Below are 19,106 nucleotides of genomic sequence, written 5' to 3' on the forward strand. Positions count from 1 at the left end.
GGAAAGAGGTACATCTTCCCAAAGGGGATGTCCCAGGAGAAGCGGTGTTTCTGAGAAACAGCAGACGCCCATGGTCCTGACCACATCCTTCTCTGGAACTAGACAAAGGCAATGCCAGGGAGAACTACAGCCTTGTTTTAACACAGCTGGACCATTAATACAGGCCAGAGATGGAGACCTAACACTCATGTGAAATTTGGGGGTAAAACTAGGAATAAATAGGTAATTTCATAGCAAAGAAGACAGCAGCCACATGTTATAAGCTTGCCATTCTAGCAAATGACAGCCACTGGGATTATCTGGTTTCTGGGGCACTTTCATCTGGCTGACAGACAGGAAGCTCTGGAGGCCTTCTGTCCTAGTTAGGGTTACTATTACTATGATGAAACTCCATGAACAAAAGCAAGTAGGGGAGAAAAGGGTTTATGTGGCTTACATTTCCACATTGTAGTCCATTTCTGAATGAAGTCAGGACAGGAACTCAAACAGACCAGGAACCTAGAGTCAGGAGCTAATGCAGAGGCCATGGAGGGTGCTGCTTATTGGCTTACTCCCCATGGCTTGCTCAGCCTGCTTTCTTCTAGAACCCAGGGCCACCAGCCGAGGGATGACACCACCCATCATGGGCTTGGCCTTCCCCCATCAATCATTGATTAAGAAAACACCTTATAGCCTGATCTTATAGACATATTTTCTCAGTTGAGGTTCCCTCCTTTCAGATAACTAGCTAAGGTTAAACTGATATGAAACTAGCTATCACACCCTCCAATAGGCAACTCAGGCATCCCTTCTCCTGAGCCTCTGATGGACTTTTCTATCTCAGTAGACTCTTTGACTGACAGTTGGAATCTATGGAAAGGATCATGGAGCAGCATCCACTGGGTTTGGGATCCACAGTCTCCTGTAATTTCAGAAAATGAAATTTCTGGGAGCAACTGCTGACCAGTGACGGGTCTTGGTGAACACTGGTCCCATAAGGCTTCCAGGAGGGGGCCTTAAGACCAGAAATGTCCAAGAAATCCAAAACACTTTGGTTCTCTAGCCATCTTGATGATTTACACTTCAGGTCACTATACAACATTTCTGTAAATTGTATGTTCATGTGTGTATTTATGAACTAAAGAAGAGGACTGGATGAGATCCATGCTTTAAATTTGAAGTTCACTATAACTTTTATACTTAACAACATCCGTTTTGGAAAATTTTAGCTTCTTTGCCTGGCTTTCAGATTTTAACACTGCGTCTTGAGGTTCAAAACTTTTGTCTGGCATTCCGTTAGGAACTGCATGAAGACATGTGTTTTACCTCTTATTAGAAAACAGATCATTTTTAGTTCTCTATGTTTCAAAGTTATAATAACTGTGTAGCAGAATTTTCTCTCATTTTGATGTTGGTAGGTAAATTACCACAGGATCCAATGTAACAAGAAAACAGTGAAACTATATTTAGTGGTTGTGTGTTGAAGCTCCATTTTACATTCCTAGGTATCTAGTCTCTGTTCTTCTTTAACATCCCTGAGTTAACTATAATTTAGGTTAAAATGTATTAATAAAAACAGAAATGAAAATGCACATGTTCAATGTCCAGAAAAAAAAATCTAGCATACTCTCTTTGTGTTTAGGAAGAAGAATAATTAGAAAATGGAGAGAGAGCAGTGGTTATTTATTTACATTTGTGGTATTGGGGTTAAATCTGGAGACCTGTGTTTGTGAGACAAGCACTGAACAACTGAGCTACAATCCCCAGCCTTCTTTTTGCTTTTTACTTTGAGACAGGGCCTGAGTAGTTGCCCAGGATGGCCTTGAATGGTCTTCCTGCTCCTGCTTCCTACGTGATAGGCATCCAGACCAGCATCACCTGCCTGGCTGAGATAGCCATCTTTTTAAAACCAGCCCAGGACAGAGAGGAGGAATGATGGGGATGGTTACCTACAAAATCAGAGGTCAAGTTAGGAGAAGAAATGAATCTTTTAGTATATTTTTCTATGGATTTTCACTTTGGGGAAAAGTTCAGGTTCTGTATATGTGGGAGACAAAATTCAATTAATAAGTATATGTAGTAGAATGAAAACAGAAAATAATGAAATTAAGTTAATAAGAAAAAACAAAGCAATGACTAAAGGATATAATATTGAACATAAACCCACACTATGGACTGGGGTTGGCAGTTAAGAATTAGTCTTAAAGTCCTTTAGGCTATATTGTTGTTCCAGAAGCATGTGCTGGGCAATTCTAAACTGTGTGATTATGGGGATGGGGCTGCCTTGGCCTCAGAAGCTATAAAACCAAAAGTTTTAGTCTGTTTTTTTGGTTTGAGTCTGTTGGGGCCGAGACACTCACCATGTACCCATGGCCCTCTGTTGTCTTCTGCACTAATGTGTCTGTCCCTTGTAAAGAGCTATTTTGGGGGGCAAAAGAGAATCTCAGCAATGTCTTTTAATAATGCATTAAGTCATGGCTAATTGTTACCTTGAGATTGGTTTGTTGTTTTAAAAGACCAACTGGCACCTGTCTCCGTCCAAATTTCTGAGCATAGAGTAGCCATCCTGAGCCACAGTGTGTGGTTTCTACCATGGATGTCCTCTTGCTCTGTTCCATGGATACATTAAGAAAGCCCTGTGTATCGGGGCATAACTCTTCTAAGCTCACCTGCCATGACCACAGGTCACAGGCAAGTCACCTGTGCCTGCTACCTTGTGGCCTTCACTAGGCACAAAGATTTCCTAGAGGGAACAGCTCCTGGCTAGCTGCTCAAGCACTTGGATGAAACATCATGTGATTTTTTCAACTCCTACATGAACTTGCTGGACATGGGTTCAAAAGCTCTACCTTTGCCTGTGGTCTGGTCTGAACTGGCTGACTTACCTACGTCCCTTCACTCCTGGGTCTTGTGCCACAGTGTTCTGTGTGGTATACCTATGACAGCCATATCTCCAGATCAGAAGAAACAAATAGTAGATGACACCCCAAGAAAAAGTAGTGGTAGACGCACAAAGCCTTTCTAGAAGAAACAGTGTTTGGACAGTGGCAATTGTCGGATACTCTCAGAAGGGAGGGTACTTCAACTGCAAGACAGGGTCCCAGTATCCCACTCTGTTGGCCTCAATATGTGCTGGCAGGTCCCACAGGGCGTTCTTGATGGCTATGTATCCCATTTTCAAGAGTTTCAACTTTGACTGGAACCATAGCCCTTTTTCAACTTCGACCAAGATGTCCATGTACCACACAAGAGCTCCAACCCCCGGACGCTAAGAAAGGGGTGGCATGGGGTCAGTTTTGTTTACAGCTTCTGGTCCTAAGGTGATGGGGGCTTTGCACATTGGGCTTCACCGGGGGTGGTCACCAGCTGTGAGCATGCCTTTGGTACAGTGAGTTTCTAAGACTTGTGTTTTTGAGAGAAAGTCCTGAGGATCATGTTGCCTAGCCAGTCAAAGACTCTGGGACCTGGACAACTTGCTTCCACAATAAGGGAGAGAAGTTGTCTTATCTTAGTAGGGGAGTGGCACTATACAACCTTCCTCAGAGCCTTGGCGGCAGCTACACTGCCCAAGGAGGAGAGAAACATCTGAGACTCGTTACTTCCTCCTTGGGTACCATTTTTGTTTTACATGATGGCCTATGTGCTGGGAAAAAAATATAGGTCCATCCTTTGCTTCTCCCAGGTTGTAGTAGAGAGAGGACAAAAATGTCAAGATCTGTACTCAGAATCAGATTTCTAGTTTTATTCCCGCCACCTTCACTGGTTACCCAGGTAAACTAACTTCCTTGATTATTGTTATTGTTCATGCACATATACAAATGGAGGTCAGATGACAGGTCTGTGGCATTTCCATTTACATGGGATCTGTGATCCAACTGAGATCCTCAGACGTGTGTAGCAACTGCCTTTACTCACTGAAGCACCTCGCCAGTGCTTAGGTGGCTAAAACAAACCCCTCTGCACAACCATGTCAATTGATGCACAGTAGTATAAAGGTCTTAGCAGGCACAGAGTGGAAAAGCAGTTACCATCCAAACAGCACTGTTTGATTGGAGGACACAGGGACCTAACAGCGCTAAGTGGACACCATTCCTGAATGATCTAGGTTCAAAAAGAATCTCTGGCCCTGGTTACTTGACAGTGTGGTCTGGAGATACTTCCACGTCAAGCCCCTGCTTGCGTTCAGCCTCAGGCCCTCAAGCAGTGATTCTCAACCTTCCTAATGCTGCAACCCTTTAATACAGTTCCTCATGTTGTGGTGAACTCCCCACCCCTACCCCACCCCACCATAAAATTATTTTTGTTGCTACTTCATAACTCTAATTTTGCTACTGTTATGAATCTTAATGTAATTTTTTTGGAGATTGAGGTTTGCCAAAGGGGTCGTGACCCACTGGTTGAGAATCACTGCCCTAGAGGACCCTGCCAGAAAAAAGGTCCAGTTGTGGATGGGATTACTCAGATATCTACATTCATTTCCTTCATATGGGCATGTTTCTTGAGACCCACCTGTGAGGTTACCAGAGAGGCTTCTTCATTTCAGGGGCCTGGATGTCCTAAGCAAGGCTTCCTAAGTGGCACCTTCAGCTCTTCGGCTCCCCATTTGTATTTAATTTGCTCACCTCTATAGTGTCTGTATTTGTGACTACAGCCTATGGCAGAAAGCCAACACTCCCCAGGTCAGAGACACCACCACCTCTAGGAACTGTGTGTGTGTGTGTGTGTGTGTGTGTGTGTGTGTGTGTGTGTGTGTGTGTTGCAAGGTAGCTATGGCATGAGATGATGCTCTCATGTTCTGCTTCTGAGGCCACCAGGAAAGAACAACATTGGTCAAATTCTACTTTGGGCGTATCCTTTTGGGCTAGCATGAAACACACCAGAACTCTGAAAAGGACACTACTTTGGGAATTTATGGGAATCAAGCAACTGGGACTCCACGGGTAGCGTATTTTGTGGCCATTAAATAATCTTGGAGCTTGAACTTCTACTTGAAAGGACGGGGAAGGAGAACTCAAGTTGAAGGCCAGCCTGAGCTACATGGTTCTAATATTAATTCTTTCTTGAGTTAGGAAATTAGCATTTTAGTTGAGGGGAAAGTTTTCACTGAATTCATGCTTCTATGCATATTCATGAAGCAAAGAGAAAGACCAAGCAGAGAGCCTAATGGAGAAGAAATCTATGGGGAATATTTGTACTCACCAATGGGTCTTTCTCTCTTGTGAAGTTTCTGTTTCTTTGTTTGTGTGTCTGATTTTGTTGATGAGGCTTGACTCGCTGGACTGATGGATTCATCAGCATCTACATCAGGAGCTGCATAGAACAGGTACATTTAGTTCACTGCATGAAAAAAACATATTTGAAACTGTGTGGTGGCATGTGCCTAGAACCCCAGTATTTGGGAGGTGGACACTGGGTGATTCAAGATAATCTTTGGCTACACAGACACTTGAAGACAAGCCTGGGATAGATGAGACTTTGTCTCCAAAAACATTTAAGTTTGAAATCCCCAAGTTCAAATTTCTGATGAGTTTGCTGCAGCACCATCTCTTGTATTCATTACTTCTTTTTTTTTAAATAAATAAAGAATGCAAGTCTCTCTAGTTCAGTCACCAGTGATTCGCAGAGATATAGAAACCTGAATAGTTTCTTCTGCCGTAGAAAAGGAGTCTTGTTAACTCAGTATGTGACAGTGGCTGCTTCTGCTAGGAGACTGTGATAGCCCAATGACAGGCCCAAGGGAGGGTGCTAGCTAACAAGGAATCCATGCTCTGCTAACTCTTATACAACGTGACTGGTTCATTAATACAGATCAGGTGCATGGACCAAATATTTAAATGAAATCCTTTGAGAAAGTTGGAAGGAGCATGGAGTCTCATTTGGGCATAGCTAGCTGCCAAATGGTCTATCTTGGTCCCAACAAATACAAAAGATGTGGTGTCATTTGTGGGTCTCTTCTGCTGGGAACCTTCTCATTCCCATCAATGGAATGCCACCAGAAATAATCCATGAATTTACCAAGCAATCTCAACTTCTGAGTGAGTCTGAACCCACAGATTGCCTTGGAGGCCATCTGAGAGGACTCCATGGCCATTGGCCACTATCCTCATCAGCCCCTCTACACTACATTTAACTTACAATTACAGCAACAATTCTACTCAACAGTGGAAGCGTATGGAATAATTTCATTGCACAGGTTAGTGGAATGAACTGGCTTTTAGACCTCTAACTTCCTGGAGTGGGTGAAAAGGAGCACACATTGCTAGACAGCATGTGATCATGCCTTTGAAATGACTACATCTAGAACCATTAAATAAAAGCAATGGATGTTTTGGCTTTTGTTTGTCAGTTATTGCATGGCCAAATGGAACATTCCCACAATGCATATAGTAAAATACACATTCTTGAACTAAAAGACAAGATTTTGGGATGTGCTTAAGATAATTTTAGGATGTAGTGGCACTATGGTGCACATATGTAATTCCAGCATCCTAGAAGCTGAGGCAGGAGGACCAGGCTCTGCTGGTCCCATTCTAAAAAGAACATGGAAAAGAATCTGTCATTTTTTATGCTCACTAGCAAGTCTTTTTCCTTTGGCAGTGTCCCGTTTCTTTGCTGGAGCTTTGGCTTTTGATGTTTCTTCATAGGCAGCTCTCTCTGATTCTTCCTCATGAGCTATATACAGAGAGAAATACTTAGTGCACTAAACAGAAAAATAGAACGATGTTAAAGCCTTCATTTCATATTTCAAACAAATTCCCAGTGGTCTTCTCTGCTGGTTTTACAGACTTATAAATAAATGACATTTGTGTTAGTTCTGACAAGACAGTGGTGGAGAGTTTTGGTGAATATCTGCTAAACTTTGTAATTTAATATTTGATGGGCATAATCCAGTTAATATTTACTCTTCTTACTTTTGGATATATTTTTTATGGGTATTGGTGTGTCTCAGTGCCTTCGATGCCAGAAGTCAGCATTGGATACCCTGGAGCTCAAGTTATAAGTGGTTGTGAGCCTCTAGCTATGGGAGCTGGGAAATGATTTCAGATATAAGCACTCTGAATGCAGAGTCGTCCCTCCAGCCCTTTACTTTTCTTTAGTTGCTTATATATTACAGACCATGTAGGCTTTAAAGGCAAAATAATGAAAATGCATGTGTGGGTTCATTCATTATTTCATTGTGTGTAATTGAAAATAAAAATATAAATATTTAGTCATGAAAAATGAGTTTGAATAAGCATATTATACATTATCTTAAGGCTAGTACATATTATATGCTATGGTCAATATACGTTATGATAAAACAACTGCACATAGAGCTGAAAATGGATTGAAAAAGTTCTCTATATTGGGAGAATATACCTGGAGAAATGTGCTTGTACACTGCCTTTTAAACAGGAAGAAAGATAGACAACGAAGATAAAAGAAAAAAATCACACGTAGTTATCTTTACCAAATGAAATACAAGTGAAATAACACAAAGTAGTATACATGGTAACTATAACATGGAACAGGGAGGCCTTGGGAAGAAACTGTGTTTCCCTAACTGAACCTTTTGTGTGTGTGGTGTAGTTTAGGAATCATGTGCGTGTTCCCCATATTTCAAAAATAAAATTAAACCACAAACATAAGGGGATACTTTGTTTTATGTCACCCCCAGGAAAGGCACAAAATGCCTTGTTAAGTCAGATCATTGCACACGAAACAATCTGGCTATCAACTAGAAAATTATGAAATATTCAATAGAAGCTACCTCCAAGAGGCAGTGGTTGACTAGTAATGAACACAACATAAAAAAGGTAATTGGTGCTTATACTTGGACAATACATGTAAAATCCTTCTGGACATAATGTATGGGAGCACAGTGAAGTCTTAAGGCAGCACCTTGATGGGCTCTCTACCAGGGATCTCAAGTCCCAGAGGTAAGTCAAATGATGCTCCAAAGGTGATATAGTGAGGGACTCCATGGTTCCAGTCCCTATGCCAAATGAAAGCTCCATTACCCAGCTCTTGAGATGGTTTAAAATAAGTGACTAGATACATAGGAAGTGATATCACAACTGTTCTATCAGAACCATGTGGACTGGCTGATGATGGTCAGTGTAAGCTGCTCATGAAATAACTTGTCATACACTACCAATATATTCCACAAGGCTATAGAAAATTCTCAGAATAACTCCCATCAGTGGGATAGTCCCGCCCTCAGAGGAAGCATTGCACCAACATTTCATGGATGACCTTGTCTGAATGGCAAATACTGCTCTGATGACCCATATATGGCAATCAGGTAGACAATTATTGCCCACAAGGCACAATTACCAAGAAGCCTTGTGAGATTCTGGACATTGTAAGGGGCATGATGTCTCATTCTGGAGATGGCCAACCAATGGCCTTCTTTGCTCCAACAACTATGAAAGGGACCCTGCTACCGTGAGGCACCTCAGCACCTTACACTCTCATTTCCCCTTGTGAAGTCCTTAAAACCACCTATCTGTGTGTCACCATGAAGCTGTTCCCTTTGAGCAGGGCTACAATCAAGAAGGTGCTGGAGGCTTTTCAACAGGTCACAGTCTGTCCTTATCATGGGATGCTGACACCCATTGTGGAGTTAAAGACTGCAGCCACATCTCTGCATGCTTATTTGAGATTGTGGCAGGTGGTCATTAGCACAGGGAAGAGGCATTTTCTATAGTTTTTAAAAAGTATATAATCTGTAGGAGGAAGCTGGAAGGTAGACCACACACTTAAGTTAATTACTGGCCTATTTCAGGGCCTTGGCCAAGAGGAGTTTTATCCATGAAATAACTACAGAATCAGAAATACCAGACAATGGGCACAAACTCTTTGCCATTGTCCTGTAGTTATCTTAAGGTATTTTAGGACAAAGTAAAAATTTCCATAAAATAGATGTCAAGTTTTCCTGGATAAAGAAAAATGGTGTAATGAGTTTAATCCAAGATAATATAGCATCACAGGTAATTCTCATACTTACTGTAAAGTTTCCCAGTCTTAGAACCTTTCTGTCCCTTTGATTTTATTTCTGTTTTTGAGTCTTCTTTGACAGACCTCTCTTCATATTCATCTACATAAAATGTATTTAGTGTAGTAAATAAGAGGACAGAAACCTACATTTCAAATTTATAAAATGTACACAGTTCAATTTTATAAAATGTGCACAATAGCATTTTCCAATCAACTAGGTTACTATAATGTAGACATTATCAAATCTGTGCCCTTAATTTATAAACATGTATTAACTTTATATCTTGATATATAGTTATACTGTTCTGATTGTGTTTTTATGCTAATGCACATGATTAATAGGGCAGTGGCAATGTATAGGTACATGATTATTGTAGCAATTACAATATAAATATAATCAAAGCTCAATGATGGGAAATAGGTTAAATAAACTAGAGCATATACAAGTACTGTATACTAAACATCTCTGTAAAACAATATATGGGGATTACTTGGAGGTAATGTTAAGTGGGGGAAAAGAATGTGTTACCTCCCTGATAAGAAAGAAGAGGGGAGGAACAGGGAAAAAGCAGTAAAGAGACTCATCTTTTTCATAAAAAGAAAATACAGTAAAGGTATCAAAACCAATGCAATTGGTTACCCACAAGAAGAGGGGAAGGAGACAAAGTCAGGATGTCCTTTTAGGTAAATATGACCGTCTACATTATTTTCATACATTCCCAAAATTAAATAAACCACCAAGAATAATAGAAAAGAGATGAACTGAAACAAACTAGAAGTTACAATTTAAATCAAAGGGTCTACTGAGGGGGTGGGGAAACTGGTCCAAATAACTGGCCAATATACCAGGAAAAGGAGAGGGACAGACCACAAGCAAATCAGCCAGTCTCTCTTGCTTCAAATAAACAACCTAAAGTCTCTGAAAATGATAAACAAGGAAAACTAAGATTAGCAGAAATAAAAGGAAATCACACAAACATTAGAGTTAAAAATAAATGAATTTGAAAGAGCATAAGTATAAGTGTATATAAAATCTAAACATCTCAAAAGGAGACCAAGAGAGAAGCTCTTTAGGTTATGGGAAGGATTCAGGGAGGGGAGGGGGGCAAAAGACACATGACATGAAAGAGGGAAAGAATCAGAGTGAGGGAAGACTACAGTGTGGGTAAGAGGAAGGGCCACGGGGAAATAAGAAAAGCCATAGACAATAAGAACAGCAATAAATACAGTACAAGCACTCATGAAAAAAGGTGTTAGGGGCTCATTGGTTAAGGCAAAGAAGGTGATAAGGAGGTGATGGCGTGAATATGTTCAAAATACGTGGACAGAATTCTCAAAGAATTAATAAAATGTTAAAAAGTGCTACAGCCCCATGACAAAGCAACATTGGCTTGACATTAAAAGAGCAACCACAGGTTCATCGACCGGTGGAATGAGCAGAGAACCTAGACACAAAACCACATGTCCACAGCTAAGTGATGTTCCACAAAGGTGACAAAAACCCACACTGGAAAAAGGCTGCCATCTAATAAGCGGTACTGGGAAAATTGGACTTGTCTTTCACCCTAGATAAAAATCAACTCAAAATGAACCAAAAACTTGGACATGAGACTTGAAACAGAAAATGCTTGAGAAAAACAGAAAACAACTCCTGGATATTGATAGAAGCGATAATTTTCTCGATAAGATTCCAAGATCACAGTAAGCAAAACAAAGCTGACGTGTGAGGTCCTACCAAACTCACCAACCTTATAGGAAAGAGAGCAATCACAGAGTGAACAGGCAGCCTACATAAAGGGAGAAAAATCTTTGCCATCTGTCAGCTAACAGCCAAGATATATAACAATGTAAAAGTTCCTAACACCAGAAATTAAGGAATGTGATTTAGAACGGCCATTATAGACATACTTTAAAAGAAATGCAAATAGTCAATACATGAACAAACTCTGTAACATTAGCTATCAGGGAACTCCAAATTGTAAGGAGAGACAATCTCAACCAAGTCAGAACGGTTATGAAGAACAGACCCTGCCAAGGACCAGAAGGAGAGCAACCCTCTCACACTGTTGGGGGGAATAAGCTGAGCACAGAAAGATGAGTGTCACAAATGCTGCATGTTATTTCACGTGTGGGAACCAAGAAAGAAGTGACCTGAGAGCAGGAGAGGGATTTCTGTGGCCCGAGGAGGAGCCAGTGCTGGGGGAGAAATGTAGAGGGAAGTTTGTTGGAGATCGATGCATGAGGTGATAATAATATAACAAAAGTAAATGAAGAAAACAAAGAGGGCATATTAGAATATCTGACTTTTCAATAGGGATAATATGTGTTCTTATAGTGTTGTGTGTGTACTTTTGAATAAATCAAACAAAATACAAAAATTGTAACAGTGATTTTACTGAGAGAATATAGGGACAATCTGTTACTTCATGTAGACATGGACAACTTTATATTTCTATGGGTGTTCCCTCTTTTAAAAGTGTGACACTGTGTGTGCATGCGTGTGTGCATGCGTGTGTGTGTGTGTGTGTGTGTGTGTACACATGTGCGGGGGCAAGCAATGGTGGTTACACTGTGTTTAAATACAACCTAACTGTATACTACTTACATCGAAGAAAGTGTGTAAAAATGACACATGAATGCACTGATGAACAAATCGGGCTGGAGGTAGGTCAGCAGTAGAGGCTGCCTATCACACCCGAGACCTTAGGTTCAATAATCCCCCCCCAAAGGATAAATATAACATGGTTAGAAAGAGACAAATATGAGTTCTCCAGAAATATGGAGATCTGTATAGGACAGATACCAAATATATAAGAAGAATCCTAGACAGCTCAGATAATGGGAGTTTCTAAAAGAACAGTGGGATGCATGCTCATTCTGCTCAAAAAGAATAATGCATTTATATTCACTGTAACTTTTCTAGACACTCTTGGCATCAGACACAGTATTTTTATCTACTCTTTCCCCACACTTGGAGCTACGAGGAAAAAGACTTTTAAAACTCAGAACTGAAGCCATACCTGCTGTATAAGTCCTAAGTTCATAACATACATTAATTATTCAATGTAATTTTGTCTGATTTCTTCAGACATAAGAATTTTCATACTTTGTGACAGTAATTTAATGAAGGCAATGATCCACCTGACTATAAACATTACGTTACTTTTCAGATACACAGGCAGATGATGCGTTCTCTAGTTTTCTTGGAGTATTAAGACAAGATTATGAAAAATTAAAAGTTGAAAGTATTGTCATTATAGGCCTAAGGAAAAAAAACATTGTTAAAAACTGTACAGCATTAAAGACAGGAATAGAACTGGATTTCAAAAAGTCAAGACACAAAGAATATGCTGTACTTACACTTCAAAATAAGGAGTAATTAAATTTAATGTGAATATGAATATTAATTAAAAGGCAGTCAATTGTCATTATATGAATCATAAAAGATATATGACAAAGTCATAAATGTGAAGGACAGTTATACTGCTAAGATGGAAAATGAGGTATTATGAAAACACCAGATTTAAAAAAAAACAGTAGAACTTCATGAACAGAAGAAATAATAGTTTTTAAGTCTAACAAGCATATAACTCCAGAAGTGAAAAAACAATGTCTTTCATTAGGACTAAAGAAATTTTCCCCCATCAGGGTCAGTAGAAAATTTAACAACTGGCATAGTTATCACAGGCAAATCATCAATAAAGAACAGTAACTATGAATAAATTCATTACAAAACAAAAGACTAATAGAACTATCCATATAACTATAAAGTGAGGGACAGAGCTATCCTGAATTCAGTTGAAAACAGCTTTACAATATCTTAATAATTACTTACTAGTCACGTTCTCATATTTGATGGCTTCAAGATTCTCAATTTCAGATTGTGTTCTTGAAAGTAAACTCAAAAATTCAGGTTTTTTTGCAGTGATAAAAAGTGCTAAAGAGAAACAGAGTTATGATGAGACTTCTGGGTAGGCAACATCCATCCCACTTGAGCAAGGCTACACAGAGAGGAATCTAAAGCTAAACTATCAACAATGCAACAAAAAGGACAGTGGAGGTGGTGTAGGAAATGTGTGAGGAGTTTTCCTGAGCGTGCAGAGAAGCTGAGAGTGGTCACTGACCATACACATGACAGCCAAAAGGTGCCAGACCTTACACTTTAGTTCTCCAAGGATCTTAAAGTATGGGAAAAGGAATGGTAGGTGTGAGAGTATGTGTGATAGGGATGGAAGGGAGATAAGGGAGGAGGGAGGAGGGAATAGTAATCAGAATACTACCCATCCACCCACCCATCCACCCACCCACCCACCCATCCATCCACCCATCCATCCACCCACCCACCCACCCATTCATTCATCCATCCATCCATCCATCCATCCATCCATCCATCCATCCATCCATCCATCCATCCATCCATCCATCCATCTATTCATGTAAATGAAATTGTGCAAGAATGAAATTTAAAGATTATCATAATAATGCTACAAAATACATCCTCATATAAAGAAACATGACTGAAGGAAAACTGGCTTGCAGTTGTATTCAGCTTATTATAACAGTCTAGTCAATGTTCCCCGTGACCATGCTCACGTTTGCGTCTCCCCCGGTCCGAGAGTTGCTTTGCTCTAAATGCTTCGTCTTCTGGTAGCAAATCTTTATCTTCTTTTGCATAACTTTCATCTAATCCTTCATAAGGAACTGTATAAAAACAATCATTCAGTTTACTAAACAGAAAATCCTATCTAGTATGAGCTACCTAGAATTCAAATGTAAAAGAAGACGGCAGCAACTGTTTCTCTCACTTTTAAATGTAAATAACCTAGGTGCTGGGCTTCCCACAGTCCTTCAGTCTGCATTTTGACAAGCTGGTTTTAAGTACAATCAGGTGGCTATTGGTTTGTTATCCATAAGATAAAAGTGCTTCTACTGTACCTGTACACCAAGGCTCAGGAAACAAATCAGAAAAGGGTTAGGAAGTATTGTAAGTGCTAGAAGACTAGGAAGCCAGCTGAGAAACACTGACTTCTAAATACGATAGGGATGTTATACACACGAAATTTCAACAATATAGTCACATAAACAAGAATGGCACAATGGCCGCACCAGTTGACAGCTGGAGTGGATGGGGGAAATTTTTCAAGGCTTCACCTCCAGGTAAAGAGCTGCAGGCAATTAATAGCTATTGAGTGTGTGTGTGTGTGTGTGTGTGTGTGTGTGTAAATATATGTATGTGTTTGTGTGTGTATGTGTCTGTGCATGTGCCTGTAGGTATGACTTCCATATTTATTTAAAGAGGAAGTGGTCATGAATTTGGAGGGAGGGGGCAGCACGAGGAGTTGCAGAAGAGAGAAGGAGGAGTGGAAATGATGTAAACACAGTACTTATGTACAAAATTCTCAAAAATAAAAATTTAATTAAATGTGATAATATATCAACAAATAAATTTTTCTTATTTGTTAATATAAGAAAATAAACAACAAAATTTTATAAAACAAGGAACTAGGTGTTGGAAATAAAAAAAGGAATTTAAAATATTTTTAATGAAATCATAGAAGAAAATATCCCAGATCTAAAGAAAGGGATATCTATCAAGGGCAGGAAGCATAAAGAACAGCAAATAGATGGAGTCAGAAAAGAAATTCTTCACAACATGTAACAATTAAAACACTAACTGTACAGAACAAAGAAATGATACTAAGAGCTTCAAGGGAAAAAGACCAAGTCATATATAAATGAAGGGACATTAGAATAATATCTGGGTTTTCAAAGAAGACTCTGAAAGCCAAAAAAGTCTGGACAGATGTTCTACAAGCTCTGAGAGAACACAGATGGCAGCCCAAACTACTATACCAGAAAAAGTATCCATTACAATTAATGGAGAAAGAGAAACATTCAAACATTTTCTGTAAACCAAGCCAGTTCTATAGAAGGCAGAGAATGGAAAACATCACCATAAAGAACTACACTAGGGAGGAAACAAGGAACAGGCAATCAATAGTGAATACTCAATCAAGACAGCAGGAAGACCCATACCACCACAACAAAGTTATAAACTAATATTTCCTATTCACATAGGTGGGTGCAAAAAATTCTCAACAAAATATGTGTAAATTGAATTAAAAACACACAAAAAGATTATCAACCATGATTAAATTGGTTTTATCCTTGAGAATCAGGGATAATCAACATATATAACTCAATAAATATAATCTACCACAGGAACAGACTGAAAAGAATCTCATTATATCCAGAAAGGGTCTTTAACAAAACCCAATGTCTCTTCATGGTAAAAACTTTGGAGATAAGGGACATCCTTCAACATAATAAAGGCAATTTGTAGGAAGCACACATTCAACATCATGCTAAATGGAGAAAAACCTCAAGAATCTGTATGGAATTATAAGAGACCTCAAAAAGACAAAAATCAAGTAAATTCCATCACTTGTAATAATATAGATGGCATCATGCTAGCCAAATTTAACAAAAATGCCACACATATTATACACACACACACACACACACACACACACACACACACACACACACACACACACACACACCAAAACTACCAAAAATCAAAGAAGTGGAGACCAGAACAGAGGTTACAGAGAGCATGTGCATGGAAAATGAACAGCCGTTTAATTACATTTGATCAAATGCATCAGTTTTAATGACTGTTAAAAACGGAATGTTGAGTAAGAACAGCGAGTGAGGAAACACATCCAGTTTGCTTCCATCCACTTCAGATTAAAGACGGGAAAGCTAAAAAATATTTGTACAATAAAATAAGTAAACACATAGTAATAACAGTAAGCAAAGAGTTACAAGGACACATTGAAAACTTTCAAACATTGCTAAAACAAACTAAAGAATACCAAAATAAAAATGTGCCCCATATTCATAAATGGTAAGATTTAAAATTTCTAAGAGGTTAATATTTGTCATGTTGATTTACAGATTCATTGAATTAAATATCAAAATCTGTAGGCTTTTTTTTTTTTTTACAATAAACAAATAAATGTTGAATCTAAAATTTGTATGGGACTATGAGAGAATAAAGACAGACAAAATAACAATGTTACAATGAAGGATCATGTTTGAGGATTAACAATTCCCATTTCAAAATCCACCCCACAACCACACAATGAACATAATATGGTATTAGCAAAAATATAGACATATATACCAACAGAACAGAATCAAGCTCACAGAAGATTGATTCATTTTTTTAAAGCCACAATGTCAATACACTCAGTGGAGAAAGAGCACATCCTTCACAAGTTAGTTAAGTTCTAGAAAATTAGGCAAACATGTTAATTTTCATCAGGGCAAAGGCTAGTTCTCCCTCCAGGCCCTGGTTAGTCTCTCACATCACAGTCCTTCACCAGACTTTGGAACATACAAACACTCCCAAGATTATCTCACACATTTTCACAACTTCAGCTTTTTAGGAGACAGTGGTTGTCTTTTGTAACAGCTAGAATGTTCAGACTTGAAAGCTGGTGTCAACTAGGGCAGATACATTCACCTAGTTGCCTTCCGCCCATTATTAAGGTCTGTTACTTCCACTTCTGATGCATAATCCCCAAAGTTGTCCTGTATCATGCAGGGCCATAGTTAAGTGTGTTGCTATTGAGCTTTACTTCTCTCAAAAGAATTAAAATTTTTTATTTAAAAAATTAGTCCTGGGACAAATTGATTTCCAAGTACAAAAGAAAGGGTTGGACCCCAATTAATTAGGTTGGACCTAATTACCTGCTCTTACAGAGGAACAGAGCTCAGTTCCCAGCAATGACAAAGTGCAGCTCACAACCGCCTGTAACTCAAGTGCCAGGAGACCTGCCACTCTCTTCCAGCAACCACAGAATTACCCATACATGTACCCATACATCCCATACATATGTACACATACACTCATACACACACACTCACACCAAAAAGTAAACCTTAAGAAAGAAAACATGGCATAGATATTTATAACCTTAGATTTAGTGAAGAATTATCAGTAAGGACAACAAAAAGTATAAGTGACAAGAGAAATACAGAAAAACTGAGCTTCACAAAATTGAGATCTTTTGTGAACTTAACATGATCCAAAAACTGAAACAACACACCAAAATAGGAGAAAATGGAGACAAATCAACTATCTTATACAGTTAGTATTCATAATATAAAAAGAAATAGAAAGGACAACACAATCAGATAAAAGACTAAGGATTTGGTTGACACTACTCCAGAAGTCATAAAATGACCAGCAAGTGTGTGGAAAGGAAAGGTATTCCCATGTGGAGGACAGATGTTATGTGAGTCACAGCACAAAAAGGAGACCAGAGATTGCCAGACTTGGAGGAGGAAGAATCAGAGCTGTCACTTTGTAGCCGTGAGAGATCCTGGAGATAGATATCATGATGGTCACACAACACTGTGGGTGTACTTAATGGCCCCAAATTGTATATTTAAGTCAGTTCAAATCAACTCTTGCTTAATATCATAACCTACTTGGAGTCCTGACCATGAGCTCTTCTCGTCTGAGTATCCCACTGGACAGGAAAGACGCAGAGGCCTGGAGTCCTCACCGTGAGCACTCCTTGTTTGCCACAGGGCAGATGCAGAAATACTTCCACTGAGAAGCACAGCAGTGATGCTCCGCCCCCTCCTAAATCTCAACCATTTCACTTTATTTGGAAAGCTGAGGCCAAGGCAATGCAATCTAAATGGGCCTATTAAAGACAGGTATGCATAGAGAATAGCGCTAGCTTTGTTTTTATACCTATTATATGCCAAATCCTCAGAGAACCTAGCAAAATACCAAGTTTTCAATACCAGAAACCGTCTCTTCTGATATATCCAGATGGATTTTTGATTCACTTTAGAGCTAAGGAGGCTAAATCTACTCTTGGTTTAGGCAAAGGTGTCATTTCCTTGTGCAGAGAAGTCTTAGTTGAAATGGAGTCTGAGTAATGTAGTGAGACTACATCAAATTAATTCTTACACAACCTCCAGTGAGGATATGTATCTTCTGGTACTATGTTACATTGGTTGGTATTTAACAAGGTTCTTATGTATGGGGAGACCCAAACCTTCACATTTCAGGTTACACAAGAGGAAATCTTTTTACCTTCAGAGTTTTCTTCGTCTGTATGAAATAGCATTTGTTCTGATGCTTCAGCCTTAACGACAAAAATTATAGAAAATAATTACAAATAATGTACATCAAAGCTCTGTTTAACTTATTCTTTTATCAGGAAGCTAGCATTTCACCCTAATCCATGTTCCCATTACAGCAACATTTTATTTTTCATTACTCCCTGAATTTATTAAATAAAAAGATATGAACAATATGCAGATCTGAGAACACTGAGACCACTTAAATGGGCAGGCAGTCAAACCAACATTATAGCTCTTGCTTAAAATGACATTTTAACCTGCACAATTTTTTAGACAAGGCCTAGTGGCTCACAGATTCTTTCTATAAGCCTGTTTTAGTAACATCCATGATAGAAACATACTGTGGAGATATGTCATGTGCACATGGACTGTTTAATCCTTTTCCTCAGCATTTTTGGTCCTAAAAAATGCCATAACTATAGCCAAACTAGTGGAAACACATGAACTGTGGACCAATAGCTGAGGAGCCCCCATGGTACTGGACTAGGTCCTCTGGATAAGCGAGACAATTGATTAGCTTGAACTGTTTTTGGGGCCTCCACACAGTGGGACCAGGACCTGTCCCTTGTGCATGAGCTGGCTTTTTGGAGCCCAGTGCCTATGGTGAGACACTTTGTGCAGCCTTGGTACAGGGAGGAGGGTATTCAACCTGCCTCAACTGAATGTACCAGGGTCTTCTGACTCCCCATGGGAGACCTTGACTTGGAGGAGGTGGGAATGGGGGATGGATTAGGAGGGAAGGCTGGAGGGCAGAAGGAGGGAGGACAGGGGAATCTGTGGTTGGTATGTAAAATGAATAGAAAATCTCTTAATAAAAAAATACCATAACTAAATACTTTTCTAATTAATGTAGTTCTTACAGTTTTCTACCTTTTAAGTGTATATAAAATTACTTAAAGTGATTATGATTTCATAATCAAACCTTTTTATACTATAAATATAATTGTTGATTAATCTTAAATAAAAACTGAAAATTT

The 19,106-nt window shown here is 39.1% G+C and overlaps 1 protein-coding gene across 19 annotated transcripts in view; it reads right to left on the reverse strand.

The window, feature by feature from the left end:
* Positions 1-19,106, reverse strand: part of Ccdc7 (coiled-coil domain containing 7) — a 194,331-nt gene that overhangs the window by 114,350 nt on the left and 60,875 nt on the right. For all 19 annotated transcript variants that reach the window (XM_042277896.2, XM_076572384.1, XM_076572376.1 and 16 more), the window contains exons 21-26: positions 18,080-18,131; positions 13,552-13,659; positions 12,794-12,895; positions 8,969-9,058; positions 6,553-6,651; positions 5,179-5,289 (exon numbers count right to left, since the gene is read on the reverse strand). In XM_042277896.2, the coding sequence (XP_042133830.2) occupies positions 5,179-5,289; positions 6,553-6,651; positions 8,969-9,058; positions 12,794-12,895; positions 13,552-13,659; positions 18,080-18,131 (562 nt within the window). The remainder of the gene's footprint in view (positions 1-5,178; positions 5,290-6,552; positions 6,652-8,968; positions 9,059-12,793; positions 12,896-13,551; positions 13,660-18,079; positions 18,132-19,106) is intronic.

This window comes from Peromyscus maniculatus, chromosome 5 (genome assembly GCF_049852395.1).
Source record: "Peromyscus maniculatus bairdii isolate BWxNUB_F1_BW_parent chromosome 5, HU_Pman_BW_mat_3.1, whole genome shotgun sequence".
Taxonomy (NCBI): Eukaryota; Metazoa; Chordata; class Mammalia; order Rodentia; family Cricetidae; genus Peromyscus; species Peromyscus maniculatus.